Genomic DNA, 22,950 nt, shown 5'->3' with positions numbered 1-22,950 from the left:
CATATACCAATATAATTTACATTATTGCTAACAATGTGGATGCTAGCCTGGCCATCTGCAAGGGGTTATTAACCAGCCCTCTGAGTAAACAGGAAAATCGTGGATACCATGTTCAGTTCTGCCATCTGTGGATTTTTCTCCTTATGTGACTACTGAGAATGGCCTTAGATGAGACATGAGCCAGAATAACAACCTGAAATCCAAACTCTCCCAACTATCGATGTCAGATGGGAAGTAGTTTTGTAGCCTAGATCTAAACCACCCCTCTACAGTAATCCAGAACCCTGAGCTGTCCAGTTTCCCTAAAATGGATCATATCTCACTGACATCATAAAATTTCTGCCAACTCAAGGAGATCTCTCACAGGAAAAACTCAAGATTTTGCTGTCTTCAGACCTGAGTCCTAACATTCGTTCAACCCTAAACTCAAACCCTAGCCTAATCCAAGTCGCATGTCCCCATTCCCATTAAAACGTAGAGAAAGGGGCAAAATGATTGTTCAGCTGAAGTGACCAAACTAGTCTCCCTGTGCCTTAGCTCCCCATCTACCAAATGGAAATCACAGTACTTCCCTACCTCACAGCAGTACTGTAAGGATAAGTGCATTAAAAATACTGTGAGGGACTCAGACACTACAGTAATGGGGCTCTCTGAGGGCTAGTCTACACTTACCGCGCGGGTCGACGCGGTGAGTTCGACTTTCCGGAGTTCGAACTATCGCGTCTGATCTAGACGCGATAGTTCGAACTCCGGAAGCGCTAGTTCGAACTCCGGTACTCCACCTCGGCAGCTGGAGTTAGCAGAGTCGACCTTGGAGCCGCGGAGTTCGGTTCCGCGGCGTCTGGACGGGTACGTAGTTCGAACTAGGGTAGTTCGAATTCAGCTACGCTATTCACGTAGCTGAATTTGCGTACCCTAGTTCGACCCCCATTCTTAGTGTAGACCTGCCCTCACTAGCTAAGATACCTAAATAGACTATGTGATATCTTTTAAATGAGAGGATCCTCCTGACTTGCAATTATCTTTCACCAAGCATCAACCACAAATTCTCAGCACAAAAGCTCTATCATTTTTACAGTTCTTTTAGACACAACTTCATATTAGCATATTGGACAGACTCTTCTGCTTCATTCAGCAAAGCAATCTGTTATCTCAACAGAACACTACAAATCATACCTAATTGTTATCATATCTCCGTGATCTCCTTGGATGTACCAGCTGCAGTTTATGGCTGGAGGATAGTTTAGTGGCCAGGAAGGACTATAGATGACTCCACGTCTCTCTGTGTGCTGTTCCAGTTTTCCACTGCAAGCAGCTGTCAACCAAGAAAAAAAGCTCTTTTGTTAAAGGTTTAAGCTAATCAAAAATACACATTAGCTACAATAACTTTCCTCAATTTCTAATGATTACAGATAACTTAACAGTCAACAATTGTATCCTTTTATTGCTCTCTCTTCCCTACTCTGATCTTTATCACCTGGTTTTCTGCTTTAAATGCAGGTGAGCAGACACTTCACAAAATAGGATCAACAGCCCTGAATGAATCTGCCAAAAAGATACGATCAATAATCCAGCATGGATCTGCCAAGAAGATATAATGATGCGGAAAACTGTCTTACTTACTTACCAGCTTCCCAGAGACTGGGTATGCCACTCAGCAATTGGAGGAGATCCATATTCAACATGAAATATCTAGAACCTTTCTTTTCAAAGGTAAGTTCCTGGAAAATTGTTTATTCTCCTAATCAAATCACAAGCCTCAAGAGTTTTAATTTTTAGCCAGAGAGTTCTCAGATACAGGAAAGAAGTGAAAGAGACAAAATTAGATCCTGATTTCAAATACTTCCAAAGTTTGGGGGTGTTCAGAGCCGATGCACTGGTTCAAGCACATCTCTGCTTTAAACCATCTGCTTAGACAGACCACTCAAGAGCCAAGCTCTTATGAAAATGTGTATGTATAAGTATATGGTTTTATTTCACTCCATTTGCACAACTGAGCTACACTGATCCATTGCATATTCTAATTTTCATTCAGTAGCACAATGTTTGGGTTCAGAACTCTGACATGGTTTGTTAATTTAACAAGGCATAGATGTTTTTTGTAAATTTCTTGAACATTTTATCCCTATATTTAAAAAGCAACAGAAGAAAAGACATACATAAATGAGAAAATGGGTGAGAATATCTAACATGGGGTTAGGTTTGGTTGTTTTGTAAAGTGGGGGAGGGGAAGGCTAATTTGGTGGTTAACCCAATGCAGCAGGAATCAAGAGTCCTGGGCTCTATTCCTGAGTCTGCCTCAGACTTCCTGTATGACCTTGGGCAAGTCACTCCAGACTCAATCCTATCAGATGTGTAGCACCCTTAATTCTCATGACTTCAAGAGGAGGTAAGAGTGATTGACAGCTCAAAGAACACCCTTTCATACCTGATTTTCAAATAGTTAGGCACAGAAAAGGTTTGCTAAGTTGAAAGCACAAATGCATTTGCAACATGGCCAGCCATACATTTAAATGGCCATTTTCACATACAAATACTTATTTGCATAGAGTCACAGTTAGTGTGCATGCAAATTAGGCATGCAATTACAATAAGATTTGTGTCTTTAACTTTCAGAAAATCAGGTTCTCAATCACTCCACTTCGGTTTTCTCTTCTGTAAAAATATGTGATAATACTTACCTTCTCCAAAGAATGCTATGAGATTTAAATGGCTCTGGGCCCCTATTCAGCAATCTTTACCCCACAAAACTCCTGGGGAATCCTGAGCAAGGACTACTGATTCAATGAGAAGTTTCTGGAGAGAGGTGCAGGAGTAGGAATGCTAAATATAGCCCAGTGTTTTCAAAGCACTTTCAGATACTCATATAGAGGACATTATGGGAATGCCAATTATTAAATTAGGGACCGCAAATATGTCTAATTTGCAAACATCCAATTCAATGGCAGAGGAAAGTGAAATGTTCCAAGAACAAATAGCCAAAGTTTTTCTCAAAATATACTCAATATAGTATGAGAGGGAAACTACGTGAAATGTAATACTTAGTCTGAACATTCTCTGTTAGCTCTGAAAATATTTCTAAATCTATTTTCAAATCAAGAATAAGCATTTTATGATTTGCTCTTAACAGCAGAATGTGTTACCTTGTGATGGGAGCCTAATTTCTCACAGCCTAGAAGTTTACAAGGAGAAAAAGGATGCCCCAAATCTTGGATTTCCTTGTGCATATGTACATTCAAAACATACCATCAACATGCTGTAAATTATGGGTTAACATTATTGCTGGAAATCCACCACCACAAAAAAAGTTACTTTTAAATTAATACACTACAGTTTAATATGCAGTAAGCACTATGTATTGTACTTTAAGTGTAGGCCACATTAATATAAAAACTATTAGGCAGATAGCTTACCTGAGGCATAGGATATAAAAACTTTACTGTCAACTTGTAAACAGCAAACACACCAAGACATCTAGCTTACATTAACAGTTTTCAATTACACATTTTTGCAACATAAAAATTCCACAATTAATTTTATAACAAGAAAATGTTGGCTGTTCACATTTCTAAAAATAAAGTGGTCCCAAAGTGCCCTCCCAGTGAGACTGCTCTTCGGCAGAAATTGAGAAGTGGATGCAACTGTAATGAAAATAAGATCCACAGGATTTTCCCACCATAGCTCTCAAGTTCTCTCATTACACATACTGCTACAGACTGTACTTAGAATTGTAAATGTGTTCCTCCTCCACAATCATCACTGTATAAATGCATCATGGGCAGAACTAAAACCATATGGGGTGAGCCTGCAAAGATCAGATCTCCTAACTGCTGCAACTAAAACTTTATAAATATTAGGTCCCTTTGAAAAAGGCTTTTCAGCACACTGAGCAGGGAACCAAAATCACTGGTTATATATTATTGTCCTAAGGCTTCCACCAACAGCAATACAATTATTCCTATCATCCTTACACTAATTATTGGGTTTTGTATTAACACCTGTTGTTGATACAGTATGCATTATGACTACGGAACAATAGGATACAGAGATCTTGGCCATGCAAAATTATTTCAATCCTGATTTTGAAAGAGTCACACAGACACACTGGTGACTCTGAGTGACTAATGTCACAATGCTCACCCGTTAATCAGTATTTTTAAGATCAAGTAAAACCTGCATTTTCAAGAATATTCAGTTTTCATAATTTTAAGATGGAGCAGTATCTAGAGTGATCATACTAGCGTGACCCTGAGTAACAGATGCTTCAAACGGTTACTTTTTAATGTCGAAAAAGTGTATGTGCAGTAGATTTGATGCAGCATGAGATTTTAGTTTTTCAGGTGTGCTTTTCTAGTTAATTCTGCATCACTGCTATCAGCAACACCCTAAAAGAACTATATACAATGCTAACTAAATAACTCATTTGAAAACGTATGTGGCAGAAATGGACATAAAAGAAACAAAGCTTTGCCAATTTAGGCAATTTATCTGATAGCATCCACTGGTGCTAGTAATCTTATAATGGCTTCCTTCCTCTAATAGAGCAAGAACACTCTGTCTGGGCTTTGCTGCTCTTATTGAAATTTCTAATCTAAAGGGCAGGTTTCAGAGTAGCAGTCATGTTAGTCTGTATCAGCAAAAAGAACAGTAGTACTTGTGGCACCTTAGAAACTAACAAATTTATTTGAGCATAAGCTTTCGTGGGCTACAGCCCACTTCATCGGATGCTTATGCTCAAATAAATTTGTTAGTCTCTAAAGTGCCACAAGTAATCCGGTTCTTTTAATCTAAATGGGCAACAGTTTAATATCAAAGTTATCCTTCTGTTGCGTCCTATTAAAATAAAAAATATTTGTGTGTCACAGACAGTTAGAGAACCACTGACACATTAAGGCAAACTGAAAAAGTACTATTATGTTTACCCAACTCTCATTTGACTGGCATGTGCTTTTGATGTACCTCATTTCCCATCAGTGCTCATTACCATGTCTCCTTCCTAGTCAGTTGCCTTCTCCTCTTTCTTCCCTATCCACTATGCATTGGCTCTGCTGCAAAATAATAGGGAGCTATTTATACATAGTGAGCGGTTCAAGTCTGCTTTCCAAGCTGCTGTTCTTTCACCTTTTATAAAGAGTGTTTTAGCTAAAATAAATGATAAATATATATTTTTAAAATCTCAGTACCTTTTTACTAAAAGCCTTAATTGTTGGTATCAAAACAGAAAACAAGTCATCTCAGTCACATCAAATGTTTTTAAGTTTGCGTTCAGTTCAAAACTAAGTTCACGGTGCTTTCTCGGTTACAGTGATAACCTAAAAGGGCGTCACTGGGGAGTTAAGGTTAGAGAGTGGAAGCAGACAGAGCGAGAGGGAGAGTGATATCAATGTAAAGAGAAAAGGAGCTCCACAGCATAGTAGTAGAATAAGCCACCTCATATACCACTTGTCCAGTTACATAATTATAACACCATGATTTGGAACGGATTGTGATGTCAATACATTTAGACCCAACCACGCAGTCCATACAAAGACAAAACATCCACTGATGATAACAGATGTTTAAGTATTACATGAATGGACTCTAATTCAGGAACAGATTGATAGAGACATGGTGATTATTAATGAGTATATTTACAGGGCTTGAAGTCAAAACAGCATCTGAAGTCTGGATACAGTATTATGGTTTTTAAAGTTTACTTTAGTGTGACAGTGTTACTATTTTTTAAAGGAAAATAAGTAAAAGCATTTTCAAATTATGAAAACATCTAAGTGAAAAGGAAAAGCTCTAAGGAGAAAGAAAGAAATTCTGGACAACTCTGCAGGTCTTATAAGTAACATTACTGGCAGCTGTTTCAAACTACTGTTCAATAGCTGTTTTTCCTCAATCTTTTAGGTAAATTCTGAAGAGTCAGAACAGAGTCTATTAAAAGTCAAGTACAGCCTACATTTCCTGCCTTTAAGATTAGCCAACCAGAACAGTACATCACAAGAGAATGGTAAGCCCTAGATAACAGTACATTATTTTCAGATGCTGTATTTAAAAACAAAATCAATATTTAGGACAACAATACTTAATCTTTTATATTTTTATATCTTTTTAAAATACTGTATATGAATTCTTTATGGAAGTCTTGCCATGAGAGATCTGGGCTCAGAGAGCTTCTCTCAAACAGAAATGCATCTTAATAATGCCCTCTGTATGGAATATTGAATCAAATCCCTAGTGGATTCTTATTACTGATCAGATGGAATGTAAACAGACACAAGGTCTGCTGGCCAGATAAACTGCATCACAGAGTGCTTTCCTTGGTACCAAATGTCCATGAGGAAGATTCCAATGCATAGTACCATGTGCCTATCAATTTCTCCCTTGTGTTTGTGATAGCCATTATACATAGAGGAATCAATCCACTCACGTTCTCAGAGATAAAACACAAACTGCAACCCCTGGGTCAGCAAAAGCAACTGAACCAGAAGAGAGATTCAACAAAATGGGAAGGCAGGAGTGTTTGCAAAACTGACTTACATTGAGGGTTCAGCCATGGAAAGGTAGTTTTAACATAAAACTGGCAGAGAATGAATCCTCAAATGCTCTGGGAATGTGGCCATGCCCCTCCCTCGTTATGACCCTCCCTCACCATGAGCATAAATTTTAGAGCTGCACTGGCCTACTCTCCCCTCCCTACAAAACCCAGTCACAGAAGAAGTTGCATGTGACTTACTCCACTACAATGCCCCTCTAGATTCACTTTCCACCATTCCTGTTGCACTGCCAGAAGACAGAGTAACCCAAGGCAGAACCAAGCCCAGAAACTTTCAGAGCTACAGTATCTCAACATTCTTCCTGAAACAAAACCCATCTACCTCTGCCAACTTCTAACCAGAAACACCATTTTTAAAATAGCAATGCCAAGACCTCTTGAATTAAACTAAATCAACAAGAAGCAGTGCAATCCTGAATGGAGTAATCTGTAACCTCACATACAATACAGAGTAATGAATACAGGGCAAAAGCTAAAGAATCATTCAGACAGAATACTGACTAGAGTTCAATTTTGTTCCAAAAATATTTAAAAATAGTTCTGCAAACCACCCACACTTCTGCTGGTGTGTAAACTAATCCACAAGACCAACTAACTTCTCCCACTGCAACTGCACTCACAAGCCCCAGTTCTGTTTTGAAAGCAACAAGTTGTGCAATAACTAGCTGACCATGTTATCTTATGGTTACTTCATCCTCCCTCCTTCTCTTTTCCTCCTCTTATTATGTCTTATTTAAATTTTGATTATAAGGTCTTTGAGCTGGGATTATGCATTGTCTCCCACAATGGGACTCAGTGTTACTCATAATAATACATATAAGTAATAATATTGCTATTGACTAGAAAATTATATTAATAATGAGAAATTATTATTTGCATCTCAAGCATAAAACAACAAAGCTGAAAATACCTAACTGGATCCTGCGGCTCGTGACTAAACTTCTGAACACAAGTGGCCTCATAATTTTTCTCAGGCCCAGTAATATCTAAATACTTAGCACTTACATCACCTGTTAAATCTCCAATGAGCTGTGTAAGTCTGAAAGTCATGGGGGAGAGGGAGTTTATAACTGTGACAAGCTAGTCCCCAGCCCTCAGGAGAACAGGACCGAGGTTCATATAGAAGCCTGAGCAGCTGGAGCTCTGAGGCTGCTGGCTCCTTCAGGATGAGACTGTCTTTCTAAAGAGTGCTGTTATGATCTGCCCATCTGCTTAACAGATGGGATCACAGGAGCTGCATCTTCACAGTTGCAGTTTCCATTTTGGTTCCACACAGTGACCAAGAGGCTCTCTACCCTCAAAGCACCTCATGATCAGAATGCGGGGAAAACGTTTCACCCACATAAACTCCTATTCTCTTTGGTCTCAGGTTGCTCCAGTCATATTAATTTCCCATTAAGTCTCCCTGTTCCCAAAGAGATTCAGGCAGCTGCTCAGGAGGCCAGGAGAAAGTATCATAAATCTGGAGTCTTCCATGGAAATTAAGAGACGTGGATCTACTTCAAGAAGTCTGAAGGCACAAGTGAAACATTCAAGTACACAACTGCCCAAATTCCTGACCAAACAGGCAAAGTATACAGGATTTAACTTATCAACGAGCTGTGATGCTGGTCAGACACATATCCATCTCGCACAAAATGGCAGGAATAAAGGGGCAGAATTAAGGTTGCTTAGGGGTCCCCCACTTAGCATTTCTATATCTTTCTGTATTGGAATAAGGACAGAGTGTGTATATAAACACTAGGGCTGTCAAGCGATTAAAAAAATTAATCGCACAATTAAAAAAATTAATTGCACTTAATCACATGATTAATTGCAACATTAAACAATTATAGAATACCATTTATATAAATATTTTTGGATGTTTTCTACATTTTCTAATATATTTATTTCAATTACAACACAGAATACAAAGTATAGAGTGCTCATTTTATATTTACTTTTATTATAAATATCTGCACTGTAAAAATAAAAGAAATAGTATTTTTCAGATTTCAGAGCGGTAACCATGTTAGTCTGTATCAGCAAAAACAACAAGGAGTCCTTGTGGCACCTTAGAGACTAACAAATTTATTTGGACATAAGGTTTCATGGGCTAGAACCCACTTCATCAGTTACATGGCGTGGAAAATACCAGAGCAGGTATAAATACATGAAAAGATGGGAGCTGCCTTACCAAGTGTGAGGTCAGTCTAACGAGACAATTCAATTAACAGCAGAATACCAAGGGAGGAAAAATAACTTTTGTAGTGGTAATGAGAGTGGCCCATTTCAAACAGTTGACAAGAAGGTGTGAGTAACAGTAATGACCCAACCACTCCCAGTCTTTATTCAAGCCTAATTTGATGGTGTCCAGTTTGCAAATTAATTCCAGTTCTGCAGTTTCACATTGGAGTCAGTTTTTGAAGTTTTTTTCTTGAAGAATTGCCACTTTTAGGTCTGTTACTGAGTGACCAGGGCGACTGAAGTGTTCTCCTACTCGTTTTTGAATGTTATAATTCCTGATGTCAGATTTCAACAATTTCCACCCTACCATCAACCTCAGTCCACACAAGAGGTCCACTTCCTAGACATTACAGTGCTTATAAGCGATGGTCACATAAACACCACCCTATACCAGAAACCTACTGACCGCTATACTTACCTACATGCCTCCAGCTTTCATCCAGACTACATCACACAATCCATTGTCTACAGCCAAGCTCTAAGATACAACCGCATTTGCTCCAATCCCTCAGACAGAGACAAACACCTACAGGATCTCTATCAAGTGTTCTTAAAACTACAATACCCACTTGGTGAAGTCAAGAAACAGACTGACAGAGCCAGAAGGGTACCCAGAAGTCACCTACTACAAGACAGGACCAACAAAGAAAGTAACAGAACGCCACTAGCCGTCACCTACAGCCCCCAACTAAAACCTGTCCAGTGCATCATCAAGGATCTACAACCTATACTGAAGAACGATCCCTCACTCTCACAGACCTTGAGAGACAGGCCAGTCCTTGCTTACAGACGGCCTCTCAACCTGATGCAAATACTCACCAGCAACTACACACCACACAACAAAAACACCAACCCAGGAACCAAACCCTGCAACAAACCCCGGTTACAACTCTGTCCACATATCTATTCAAATGGCACCATCATAGGACCTAACCACATCGGCCACACCATCAGGGGCTCATTCACCTGCACATCTACCAACGTGATATATGGCAGCAATGCCCCTCTGCCATGTACATTGGCCAAACCGGACAGTTTCTACGCAAAAGAATAAATGGAAACAAATCGGACATCAGGAATTATAACATTCAAAAACCAGTAGGAGAACACTTCAATCTCCCTGGTCTCTCAATAACAGAGCTAAAAGTGGCAATTCTTCAAGAAAAAAACTTCAAAAACAGACTCCAATGTGAAACTGCAGAACTGGAATTAATTTGCAAACTGGACACCATCAAATTAGGCTTGAATAAAGACTGGGAGTGGCTGGGTCATTACAAAACCTAAACCTAATTTCCCCCCTACTGTTACTCACACCTTCTTGTCAGCTGTTTGAAATGGGCCACTCTCATTACCACTACAAAAGTTATTTTTCCTCCCTTGGTATCCTACTGTTAATTGAATTGTCTCGTTAGACTGACCTCACACTTGGTAAGGCAACTCCCATCTTTTCATGTATTTATACCTGCTCTGGTATTTTCCACTCCATGCATCTGATGAAGTGGGTTCTAGCCCACGAAAGCTTATATCCAAATAAATTTGTTAGTCTCTAAGGTGCCACAAGGACTCCTCATAGTATTTTTCAATTCACTTAATACAAGTACTGCAGGGCAATCTCTTTATCATGAAAGTTGAACTTACAAATGTAGAATTATGTACAAAAAATAACTGCACTCAAAAATAAAACAATGTAAAACTTTAGAGCCTACAAGTCCAATCAGTCCTACTTCTTGTTCAGTCAATCACTCAGACAAAAGTCTGTTTACATGTGCAGGAGACAACGCTGCCTGCTTTTTGTTCACAATGTCACCTGAAAGTGAGAACAGGCGTTCGCATGGCACAGTTGTAGTTGGCATTGCAAGATATTTACATGCCAGATGTGCTAAAGATTCATATGTCCCTTTATGTTTCAACCAGCATTCCAGAGGACATGCGTCCATGCTGATGATGGGTTCTGCTCAATAACAATCCAAAGCAGTGCAGATCAATGCATGTTTACTTTCATCATCTGTGTCAGATGTCACTAGCAGAAGACTGATTTTCTTTTTTCATGGTTCAGGTTCTGTAGTTTCTGCATTGGAGTGTTGCTCTTTGAAGACTTCTGAAAGCATGCTCCACACCTCATCCCTCTCAGATTTTGGAAGGCACTTTAGATTCTTAAATGTTGGGTCAAGTGCTGTAGCTATCTTTAGAAATGTCACATTAGTACCTTCTTTGCATTTTGTCAAATCTGCAGAGAAAGGGTTCTTAAAACGAACAACATGCTGGGTCATTATCTGAGACTGCTATAAAATGAAATATATGGCAGAATAGGATAAAACACAGAGCAAGAGACATACAATTCATCCCCAAGGAGATTAGTCACAAATTTAATTAATGCATTATTTTTTTAACGAGCGTCATCAGCATGGAAGCATGTCCTCCGGAATGGTGGCCAAAGCATGAAGGGGCATATCTGGCACGTAAATACCTTGCAATGCCAGCTACAAAAGTGATATGCAAATGTCTGTTCTCACTTTCAGGTGACATTGTAAATAAGAAGCAGGCAGCATTATCTCCAGTAAATGTTTTACATTGTTTTGTTTTTGAGTGTAGTTATATAACAAACAAAATCTACATTTGTAAGTTGCGCTTTCATGATAAAGAGATTGCACTACAGTACTTGTATGAAGTGAATTGAAAAATACTATTTCTTTTATCATTTTTACAGTGCAAATATTTGTAATAAAATAATATAAACTGAGCACTGTACACTTGTATTGTGTTGTAATTGAAATCAATATGTTTGAAAATGTATAAAAACATCCAAAATATTTAATAAATTTTCAATTGGTATTCTATTGTTTAACAGTACGATTAAAACTGCAATTAATTGTGATTAATTTTTTTAATCATGATTAATATTTTTTAGTTAATTGCATGAGTTAACTGCGATTGACAGACCTAATACACACACATCTGAATTTCATGGCTTCCCATTTTCTACAAAAACATGACACTGTTCAATGCAGTTAGGGTGACCAGTTAGCAAATGTGAAAAATCGGGATGGGGGTGGGGTGTAATAGGTGTCCATATTAAAAAAAGCCCCAAATATCGGGACTGTCCCTATAAAATCAGGACATCTGGTCACCCTAAATGCAGTGTTGTTGTAGCTGCGTTGGTCCCAGGATAGGAGAGAGACAAGGTGAGTGAGGTAATGTCTTTCACTGGACCAACTTCTCTTGGTGGATCAGTGTTCAGGCTACATACAAGATGGGATACCAGAGTGTTCAACTTTATATTTAGCTTGAACACTCTGGTTACCTTCCCCAGACCTGAAGAACAGCTCTGTGGAACTCAAAAGTTTGTCCCTTCCACCAACAGAAGTTGGTCCAATAAAATATAGTATCTCAATCTTTTGTCTTCTCACTCTGTTTAAGAATTTTTTCCCCTGAAAATATTGATGTGTATTTGTGAACATAACCTAAGGCTAAATGTTTTGTCTAGGACAGCAGTATTGATTTTGGTGAAATATTACACTCGTATAGAGATTTAAAATGTAAAAACAGAGGAACTTTCTAAAAATCCATTATTAAACTTCTTCTCTGATAAAGTCATCCAGTTTCAGCAACAGCTTTATGTGCAGGGGGGGAAATGGCAGCATCATCATCAAAATAAGAAGAAACTCAAATGCTTGGAGGAAATAAGATAAATGTGTCTTACCTAATGAGGTAACAGCACTTTCTATTTTCCCAGTTAAGAAGAGATTCACTGCGTAAGATACAAAAAAACAGTATTCATTACAGAGTCCATTGGCTTGAGGTGGCAGTTAATAATTTACTCTAAGCATTTGCAGTGATACTGCATTCATATGTGCTGCATTCTTCAAACAAGAACTTTGCTTATCCCTGGTGAAAGTTCACATAATCTGCTATTCTTCTGCTATCCAGAAAATAGAATGTTAGTTGAATGTCTGTCAGCTATGCTATGAAGAGAATCCACTGCCAATCTACTGTAAGTTATCTTCTACTGGTTATTTATTGGGGGAGGAGGAAGTGCAATTACACTAAAACATGTATGATAAGAGTTGGTCACTTCACCGGTTTCAATGTTGGAAATTAATTATGATGATTATTACTTTTAAGTTTGGCCCCACTATGTCAAGCGAAGTTTACTCCTTATCAACAAATGTCACTCTGCAGAAGAAGCTGCAAAAGCCAGCGCACCCAGTTTGACTTATTCAATGCCATTAAATGGAGAGTTTTTGTTTTTTTTTAAAGAGATGAGTGCTAATCATGAGGGATATGGAGATACCTGCCACCACCAAATTACTCCCCAAACAATCTTCATTTTCCAAAGTCTCACTTCATGAGGAAATGTTTCAGAATACAGCATCAGAAAGAGTGATTCACTAGAAGAGTCGTTACCAGAAGGTCTCCCACAATGTAGCAAGGGATACAGCAACAGACTGAAGTAAATGAAGCACCTGCCTCATGAATAAGGGGGTTTCACTAGTCCTGACTACCCTTTTGGACAGTTTTCTATAATCCATGCACAGCGCCCAGATACTCTGGTGACAAGTGCATTAGAAACACTGAAAAATAATTTAGATATGATCAGAAAGAAAAGTGTAAACACAACATCAGGAAGAGCAGGCCAGATTCCCTTCTCCTCTGATAGTCACTTGGGATACTGCGCCTAATTATTATTATTTGTACTGCAGCAGCACCTAGGGATCCTAGCCATGGAGCAGGACCACACTGTGCTAGGTGCTATACAAATACAGAATAAAAAGATGGTCCTTGCTCAGAAGAGCTTACAACAGAATTAAAACTAGCATAACAGAAATATTAAGTACCTATCACAGGGGCCTGGAAAATCCAGAGAATGGGATATGCTGCTAAGAGTATGTCTACACTGCATATAAAAACCTGCGGTTTGCCAGTGTCAGCTGACTCAGGCTACCAGTGGTCGGGCTGTGGGACTGTTTCACTGGAGCGTAGACTTCCGGGCTGGGGCTGGGGCCCAATGCCAGAAGTCTATACTCCAATGAAACAGCCCCACAGCCCAACCCCCATAAGCCCAAGTCAGTTGGTTTGAGCCAGCTGCAGGTGTCTAACTGCACTCTAGACATACCCTTAGTTGCCAGTTCAAATCCAGTTCTGGTCACCACTGAAACTTATCCCAGTATAATAGCAGTTCAGTGCCCTGTGTCAAACAGTAGGGATTTTTGTGGACAGGAATCCGTGGTTGGCAATAATTGGAATACGTTTCTTCCTTGCAATCAAAAGTCCAAAAGCTAAATAGACCCTCATTGACCTCAGCTGATCACTCACCACCTCAAGGGAGAGATCCCTAACAACTGAAGATAGCAAGTGCCCCTAACAGACTACTAATCACACAAATCTGCAATTGTTGAATTGGTGATATTACGATGAATACAGCCAGGAGAAGGTTGGTGGCAGAGGGAGTGAAGAACTGAAGCAGTAACATGATCTTCTGTAATTTCTAAATGGCTAAAAAGGATTGCATATTGTAATAAAATATGGGGGCAGGAGGGCAAATGAGTAACGATGTTTGTGTATTCTGTTAGAAATAGAGCTGCAGATTTGTATTAATAAGCATTATTAACACTATCTTCAAACTACTTTAATAGCATCAATTTTACTATGTAATTGACACACAGTAAGGTATGTAATGCTGTGTAATTAATTCATTAGTTTCACAGTGTTAGCTTACTCTTGATATGTTGGTAAGTATATCTTAGGGCAATACTCTAATACTGTATTAAAGCTCACTGATGCTCAGCTCCAACACGCCACTCGATCTGGCTCTTCCCAGCTAGCTCTCGCTCAGACATATTCCTATCTAATCACATCTGCCAGCGCCATCCACTGATCAGTTCTTCTCCCCACATCACACAACCTTGTTCAGATTTTCCTGGTTTCCCTAGGTCAGAGTACCTCCCTGCTTTTCATTAAATGTGCTCTCTCCTAGACATGTTTTCATAAGGGAGCTAGTCTACAAAGCACAGAGAAACTAATAGGCTGGGTTGGGAAAGGAGCAGAGACTTTAGAGGCAAGTTGAAGATAAGCTACAATTGAGTGGGCAGTGACTGACTCAATGCCAGTTTCAGGAAAAAGCTGACAGACTCAGAGACTTAGTTCAGACTACTTAGTGACAGAACAATAAGTTACCATACAGACATCCTGACCCTACCTAACTTAGTTCCAGATGATGATAACAGAGCACTGGCACATAAGCATGTCTGTTACTGGGATATACCTAGATTCTCAGAGGTATTAAGGCTTCTAATTTCCACTGAAATCAATGGAAGGTAAGAACCTAAGTACCTTTGAGGTCTGGGCCTATGCCTTTTGAGATCATACCCTTTTAAGACTAGGTGTTTCTGGGAGTTGTAATCTGCAGATAGCGCACACGATGGAGATGGTTCAGCTGAGTCAGTATCATGTGACTGCCTGCCGGAGACACTATAAAATGCTCCTAGGTTGGTCTTCAAAGATGGGGATTAAGATAAATTTTTGAAGGAAGGCCCTTGGATAGGACCTAGCAGAAGGCCTAGGTCTCTAGCAAAGGCTACCCAAAAAGAAGGGTGTGTCCTCTACTTTCCCAGGTTGCTGAAAGCTAGAAAGGACTCTGGTGGCTGAGACCAAGAGTTCTGAGTGCTTGTCTTTCATTTCAAATTAAGTCAGCATTGTAAATAGGGCCTTGGACTGAACTGTAGTTTGAGTTTTATTTTACCTTCCCCAGATGGAGAATCAGTCCATGGCTTCCCATGTCCTTTCCCTTCTCACTGATGGGACTATAGCAAATCAAACTGCCTTCTGTTAGGTCCTAGTTGCACAAGCTTCCATGTTCTCACAAATGTTAGAGGCCCAGAAGAAAACACACATCTGTACTGGCCCTTAGGTCTCCCCATAACACTGGACTCCTTAAAGGTCTGGGTATAGAAGACAAACTGCAATGAAAATAGCACATAGAAAGATCGGTGGAATCATGGGATGAAACAGGAGAGCTGGGAAAAACAAGGAGTCACAGTTTTCCTAGTCCACAGTAAGTGGATTGTACTGCATGCAGTAAGTTTATTGTATAGTCCACTTTTGTGCTTTAGACCTTAGTCTTGTAAGGTTCTGAACATCTGCAACTTCCACTGAGCTCTGCCTTTCAGGATGAGGCCTTTGGGTTGCAAAATAGCTCTCATCAACTTCTGCTTTGACACCAATCAACTTTGCACCTCTTACAAAACCAAAAATACCTTCTACAGAAGTTGATTATCATTTAATTTAAAGTTAATCTGTAAGTGGTAACCATGGGTATATGCCTATATAGCAGCTGGAAGGTGCGATTCCCAGCTGGAGTGGACATTCATTTGCCAGCTCTGCTCCAGCTACTGCACTAAAAATAGCAGTGTGGCCAGGGCAGTATGGATGGCAGCTCAAACTAGATGCCTAAGTAAGTACATAGCATAGGGATTGGGTGGGATTGTACAATGCATTTTTACAATTAGTATTATTTACTATTAAGGATTCTTGGAAGTCAATATTAATTTATTATATTAGCAAAGAAGATCCTTTTCAAAGTGCTTTTTATTTTGATAGGCCACCATAGTTCAAATACAAGCCAAGATATCTAGGTATCATAACAGTTCAGAATGTGGGGTCAGTTACCTGGGCATGGGCAGGCAGCCCTATGGCGTTCTGGGCACTGACGGACACAGAGGCACCTTGACAGGTTTCAGAGTAGCGGCCGTGTTAGTCTGTATCCGCAAAAAGAACAGGAGCCCTTGTGGCACTGTTGCAGAATAAGTGCTACCTTCAATGTGTATCACAAGATTTAGACTAGGGTATGGACTATGAAAAAGGGGGAAATTGTCCAAATATGGGTAAACTGTCTAAGCATTATGTAAGGTTACAATCCCGGTTTCAAAGTCAAGGGGAATTGCAGTTAAAACCCTACTCAAATTTCATATAATTTTATATTTCTCTATCTTGACAAGCTCCAACATCTGTGCCCTTATACACCAAGTTTCAGTGCAGTGTAAGTTATTTTACAGAGATGTTATAAACCACTGGGAAAAAATAGTTAAAACAGAAACTGTAATAGATACACAGATTTTGCACTGTGTATCCTAAACTATAATTTATTATGAGTTTTCTCCTTTAAGCCATCAAATAATATGTATTTTGTTATGAAGTTTGAACATGTACAGGTATGTTGAAATAAATAACACTCAACACTGGTTATAAAAAGTGTTGTGTATTTATGTGGTGGCAGCAGAATTGGTAACATTTGTAGGAATATTCTATTTTTCTTGGGGGTGGCATTTTTGTGAAGCATAGAACACACACAATAAGAAATGCTGTTAAGGGAAACCATGCTGACTTATTTGTAAACCATAAACAAGCCCCAAACGCCCACCTTGCTTACATAGTTACTATGCTGCTAACTTCCAATAAACAACCTCTAGCTACTGCAAGACTGAAAACAGTTTACAGAAATTTATGCAGAAACAGAGAACACAATTGAGAACAAATGCAGCCACACAAGTCACTCTCCTAGGCATACCTGGCCCCAGCTGTAGGAGACATTGTCATTCCCCACAGCAGGCAGAGCTGATCCCATTTCAGTCTGCAGTCTCCTTGCACAAGCAAAGTACATATGCTTGTGCTGTCACTGTGCCCAGTGTGTCCGGCAGCTGTATATTTTGTGACCAGCTTGTCTGTCTGTCCCTGCCCAATGTATTCATCCATGTCTGCCCATGCCCAGGGAGCATGCATGGCCAGCCATGTGTCCACCTGTGTCTGCATGTCCATCTGTGCCCTGTGAGCCCAGAGGTGCCAGTGTGCTTCCATGCTCAAGCTGTGGGCATAGCTTTCCGCCAGTGCCCCAGCTGCCTCCGTGTCCGTCAATGCCCAGAACACCAATAGGGCTCCCTGCCAGTGCACAGGGTGCCCATCTGTGCCCAGGGTTTCCATAGGGCTACCTGCCAGTGACCGAAGTGCCCATCCATGGCCAGGGCGCCTATGTGCCCAAGGTGCCCGCCTGTGCCCAAGGTGCCCACGTGCCCAGAGTTCCCACCCGTGGCCAGGATGCCCAAGTGTGGCCAGTGGGTCTGTCCACGCCCAGAGTGTGCCCAGGACGCGTGTCCGTGCCCAGGGTGCCCGTCCGGCTGTGCCCAGCGTGTCCGTCACGCTCCCGCTCCGCGTCCACCCACCGTCGGTCGGTCGGTCGGTCTGTCTGTCCCGCAGCCGCCCCGGGCCCGCACTAGCGCCCCGGCTCCCGGCGGCGGCTCGGGGGCTGCCGCACTTACCCAGGCAGATGGCGGTGAGCGGCACCAGGGCGCCCTGCCGGAGCTCCGCGCCCGCCGCCTTCTCCATGGCGGGTCCCCGCCGCCGCCTGCCCTTCGCCGGGGGGGAATTCGCTGCGGCTCCGGCCGGGCTCTCCGCGCCCGCCTCCCCTCTACGCCGAGCCCGCGGCGCCGGCAGCGCGGCAGCCCCGGGGCGCCCTTGCCGCCCGGGGGGCCGGTGGAGGCGCTGGAGCATCCCGCCCTGCCCGCTCCTGGCGCAGCCCCATGGCCGGCCCGCGCGCCGCCGCTCCGGGCAGGTGGAAGGGACACGGCGCAGCGCCGCCGCCGCCGCCCACGTGACGCGCTCGCTGTGCCGCTGCGGCGGCCGGGCCGGAGGCGCGCGGCCGCCCTTCGCTCCCCGTGGCGGCGGCCCCGCAGTCACCTCAGGGGCACCCGGGCTGTAGCCAGAGCAGGGACCGCTGGGGTGACAAACGGGCAAACCCGCCTCCCCCCCGTGCCTGAGCCTGCAGGGACTGCCCCTCCCCCTAGAAACAGGGGGCTGAGCCTGCAGGGACTGTCCCCCCCATAGACACAGGGGGCTGAGCCTGAAGGGACTCGGGGACCCCCCCCCACCCGAGGCATGGGGTGTTGAGCCTGCAGGGACTGGGGGCCCACTCCCAGGCATGGGGCTGAGCCTGCAGGGACTGTCCCCCCCCATAGACACAGGGGGCTGAGCCTGAAGGGAGTAGGGGACACCCCCCATAGACACAGGGGGCTGAGCCTGAAGGGACTCGGGGACACACACACACACACACCCCCGAGGCATGGGGTGTTGAGCCTGCAGGGACTGGGGGCCCCCCATTGACATGGGGCTGAGCCTGCAGGGACTGGGGGCCCACTCGCAGACATGGGGCTGAGCCTGCAGGGACTGGGGAACCCTCCTGAGGCATGGCGGGGCTGAGCCTGCAGGCACTGGGGGCCCCCCACTGACACAGGGGATGGAGCATGCAGGGACTGTGGGACCTCCATAGACATAGGGTTAAGCCTGCAGAGATTAGGGGATCCCCCAGAGGCCCAGGGGGGCTGAGGCTGCAGAGATTTGGGAACGCCTAGAGGCACAGGGGGCTGAGCCCAGAGGGCCTGGGGTCCTGCACTGATTTACTGCCCAGGCAGGAGGGCACTGCTATTCCAGTCCATCCTTCAGTGACCACTGAGGTCAACTTGCAGGCAGGATGGCCCCCAGGAAACCTGCCTATTCATATGGCCTTAGTGTGTGTATTGCAGTAGCAACCAGGGGCTTTACTCAGACAAGCTGCCAGTGTGTTTGGCCCTGTAGAAATGCAGAGTAAGATACGGGCTCTACTCCAGAGCTCACACCCTTGAGAGACCCCTCTAGGTTGCAGTTAAAGAAGATGGAAACTACTCTTACCAACCCAGCCCAGGAAGAGGAAGAGCTAGGGGCAAAAGGCTTCTCTTCCGGGCCAGAGAGAGGAGAGGAAACTACCTGTCACAATAAAGAGCAGATACACCTGTATTCCCCTTTCGTGATCCCTTGAGGGCCTCCACTCTAGGCTGCCATCTTTCTTGGGCAGAGCCCCACATTTCTCCCCCTCCTGACCAGGGGATCTTTAAAGAGACTACACCCATGCTAAAAAGCTTAGCAGAGGCATCCCTGTTCCAACCTCAGAATCTGGTAGGTGTCCTTCAAAACCCACATCTGGGTTTTCCCATGGTTACATGTTCATAAGTGTCAGATTCAGAACCAGAACCAGATTCAGAACCAGAAATGGGCAGAGAAGCCATTTCTTTATACAGCTCATGCCTCTGATCTTGGCCTTTGGTAACAGCAAAGACTTTCCTCAGAGTATAGCTTCAAAAGGATGTATTTTTGCATAACTGGAGTTGAGTAATTTGCATTAATCTCTCCCTAGGGAATCCCCAGGAAATCCACTTCACACTCAATTGTCCCAAAAAGTCCATACTTGTCTGGCATATTTTCAATATAGTCTTTTGAATCCCTCAGTTTCACATCTGTCACATTTTCCCCCTTGAGAGGTTACATATGATCTCAGCTCATAATAGTTTATGTTTTATCCATTTAATACAATGGACCCCAAAGATACTTAAACATAATTCAATGAGGTCTCATAAGGTTATGGCAGGAAATTGCCATGTCTGTCATGCTCCCCTGTGATTTTTTTTCCCCACTGCTCCCCACCTACTTTAACCACAGCATGTGGGTGGCTTTTGCATATACATGAACCATAGAGACAGATGTGACCAAGGGCAGATTCATGCTTGGAGGAGAACTTTATAGGATAGCTAAGACTGCAAGCAATGGCATCTCCTAGCATCTAGCTGATTTCATGGAGGAGAACCTAAAAGAAACTTCCAGTCCACTTGACTCAATTTGCCACTTTGTTTCAAGGGTTCCTTGGCTGCAGACATTTTGGGCCTGCTTTTGAGATCTGCTTAGCAGTTAAGATTTAAGATGGCCATTAGGATTAAGTTAATTATGATTTGGAAACTGAACAAATTTAGGATTTGGAGCCAGTAGGTTTTGGGAGGTGCGCTATTACTTACCAGCAGAATACTCAAAATGTTGTTGCAAATTCTGATGTACACTGCAGTTGCTAGGATGCAAGTCAAGGCAAAATTTGATCCTACCTGATCCCCTGTAGACATCTCCCATAAATCAGAGGTATGCATTGAAAGCCCCAACTTGTAAATGTCTCTACATTGCTAAAAAAATGGTTGCATTTTACAGTCTCTGCTTATTTCACATAAGTGTTACCAGAATGGTAAAGCATGTGGTACCCCTATTTAAAACACTGCTGAAACTGGGCCCACACTATGTTAGATTCTGATCCATATAACATATTGTTTTTCTGCTTGTTTACTTACACTATCAACATTATGGAATAACCAGTAATACTGAAAAGTGACCACAATTGTACTAGGTTTTCGACTAAAATATAATTTCTGAGTGAACGGTTATATTGCTATTTAAGATTTGTTACTCAATAAGCATCAAGGACAAACCATGCTAGAGCTGTACAAACACATATGATCTCCATCCCTGCCCCCAAAGAGTTTACAATCTAAGTCGCATTAGGTGCAATTCAGTTATAAAAGCTTCAGACTCCATTATTCTATCATTATCCTTGGATCCAGGGTAAGTAAGCGCTTCTCACCGACCTATTAGATTTGGCAGAGTAAATATATATAAAGGATAATGTTCATGAGGAGGAATATACAAGATAATACAGTATACTGCTTAAGGGAATGAGATATTGAAGTCAAACTGAGGTGTTTGCTAACTGTAAATGCTATCTATTAGCAGCATATGCAGACAATATGACTACAGTATGATTCTTATGAATGGCAAAAGAAAATTTAAACAACCTTCTTGTCTTGTGGTGTTTTGGAAGTTTTCTGCTGCTGCAAACTTTTAATTGCCATCTCCTGCAAACCAAGGGCAGGTTCAAAACTAAATAATTGTTCAGAGATGAGGCTAAAACTTCTATAATTGGAAGATTTAGGAATGTTGAAAAGGAGGGATCTGATTGGACATGTGGAGAACCAGCCAATTTTTCAGAATTGCATGCATAGTTACCATGACTGCATGCACAAATTATCCATTTACTCACAGATAACCCATTTGATGTGTAGCTGGCCATATGTTGATACCTGATTTTCACATACATTGTAATCATACATACTATGCAAAAATGCACACCCAATTCTGGAAGTCTGGCCCATACTGTCAAAAAGGAGTCAGCGTAATATGTGAGGGAGAATACTTAGTTTTTCTGTGCTGACATGCTTCTTTATGTAGAATACATAAATGCTGTACAAAAACATTAATTACTCAAAAGTGTGATCTTCACCTACCTAATTCATGAGTGTAATTTAAACACATTACTCCATCTATAGAAAAAAACAACCAACATTCACATATGCCTACACTGAAATCATTCCATGGGCATTTTTTACTTGAAACTATTTTGGTAGCACTGAAATAAAACCTACTACTGTAGCTTGTTTAAAATGAGGATACTTGGTACAAAGTTTTGAGAAGAGATGAGGGCTGGGAACAGTAGGAAAAGGTAAAATGAATTAATGGAGAGGAAGGGATCTGGTAACAATGGGAAATAGACGGATTCAATGGAGAATTGTAAGAGAGGTGAAAAATATGTTAGAGCAAGATTCCTGCTTTTTTTTTAATTACCACTGTAAAATGAGGCTATAATGATATTTTTGGGTGACTCCATATCCTGGGTGAACTTCACACTTGCAAAACATAATACTCTTGGCTCAAACAAAATGCAAAACAAAGCCTATGAACAAGTGAGAAGGCCTCACACACATAGCACAGAGGGCATTGGGATGCTCTGCCATTTTAGAATGATTTATAATATATTTTAAAGTACATATTTCTCTGTACTTAAAAATAGTAATAATGATATATTGTGTTGGAATTATTAATATTCATATGGAAAACCACCAAACACTAATTTAACCATTAATTCCTTTATTAAATTCAAAGGCCAAATAGTATTTTATGAAGTTGCTCTAAACATGTCTAACAGCCTAACAATAAACAGTTACTACATCCAATACAGTAACAATATTTATAAGTCATTCCCATTTTTGTCCAGGCACCCCTGACCGACCTCACCGAGGCCAGCCAGAAGCACCCATGGGACGACGATGATGGCTACCAGTCATACTGCACCGTCTGCCATCCGCAAGGCAAGGCAAGAGGATGCTGCTGTGTAGTGCTGCAGTACCGCATCTGCCAGCAGCACCCAGGAGACATACGGTGACACTGAAAAAAGGCGAGAAACTATTTTTTCCCATTGCTTTCACGGGGGGGGGGGGGGAGGAGGCTGACCA

At 41.9% G+C, this 22,950-nt stretch overlaps 1 protein-coding gene across 1 annotated transcript in view; it reads right to left on the bottom strand.

Annotated features, from left to right (window-relative positions):
• The window catches only part of LRP3 (LDL receptor related protein 3), a 34,055-nt gene extending 15,745 nt beyond the window's left edge, over positions 1-18,310 (bottom strand). The window contains exons 1-3 of the mRNA XM_044987707.1: positions 18,076-18,310; positions 12,468-12,515; positions 1,177-1,315 (exon numbers count right to left, since the gene is read on the bottom strand). Of these exons, the coding sequence (XP_044843642.1) occupies positions 1,177-1,315; positions 12,468-12,515; positions 18,076-18,307 (419 nt within the window). The 5' untranslated portion in view covers positions 18,308-18,310. The remainder of the gene's footprint in view (positions 1-1,176; positions 1,316-12,467; positions 12,516-18,075) is intronic.
• Positions 18,311-22,950: the final 4,640 nt, after the last annotated feature.

The sequence above is a fragment of the Mauremys mutica genome, chromosome 14 (assembly GCF_020497125.1).
Source record: "Mauremys mutica isolate MM-2020 ecotype Southern chromosome 14, ASM2049712v1, whole genome shotgun sequence".
Lineage (NCBI taxonomy): Eukaryota > Metazoa > Chordata > Testudines > Geoemydidae > Mauremys > Mauremys mutica.
This window is presented reverse-complemented; position numbering and strand designations above follow the sequence as displayed.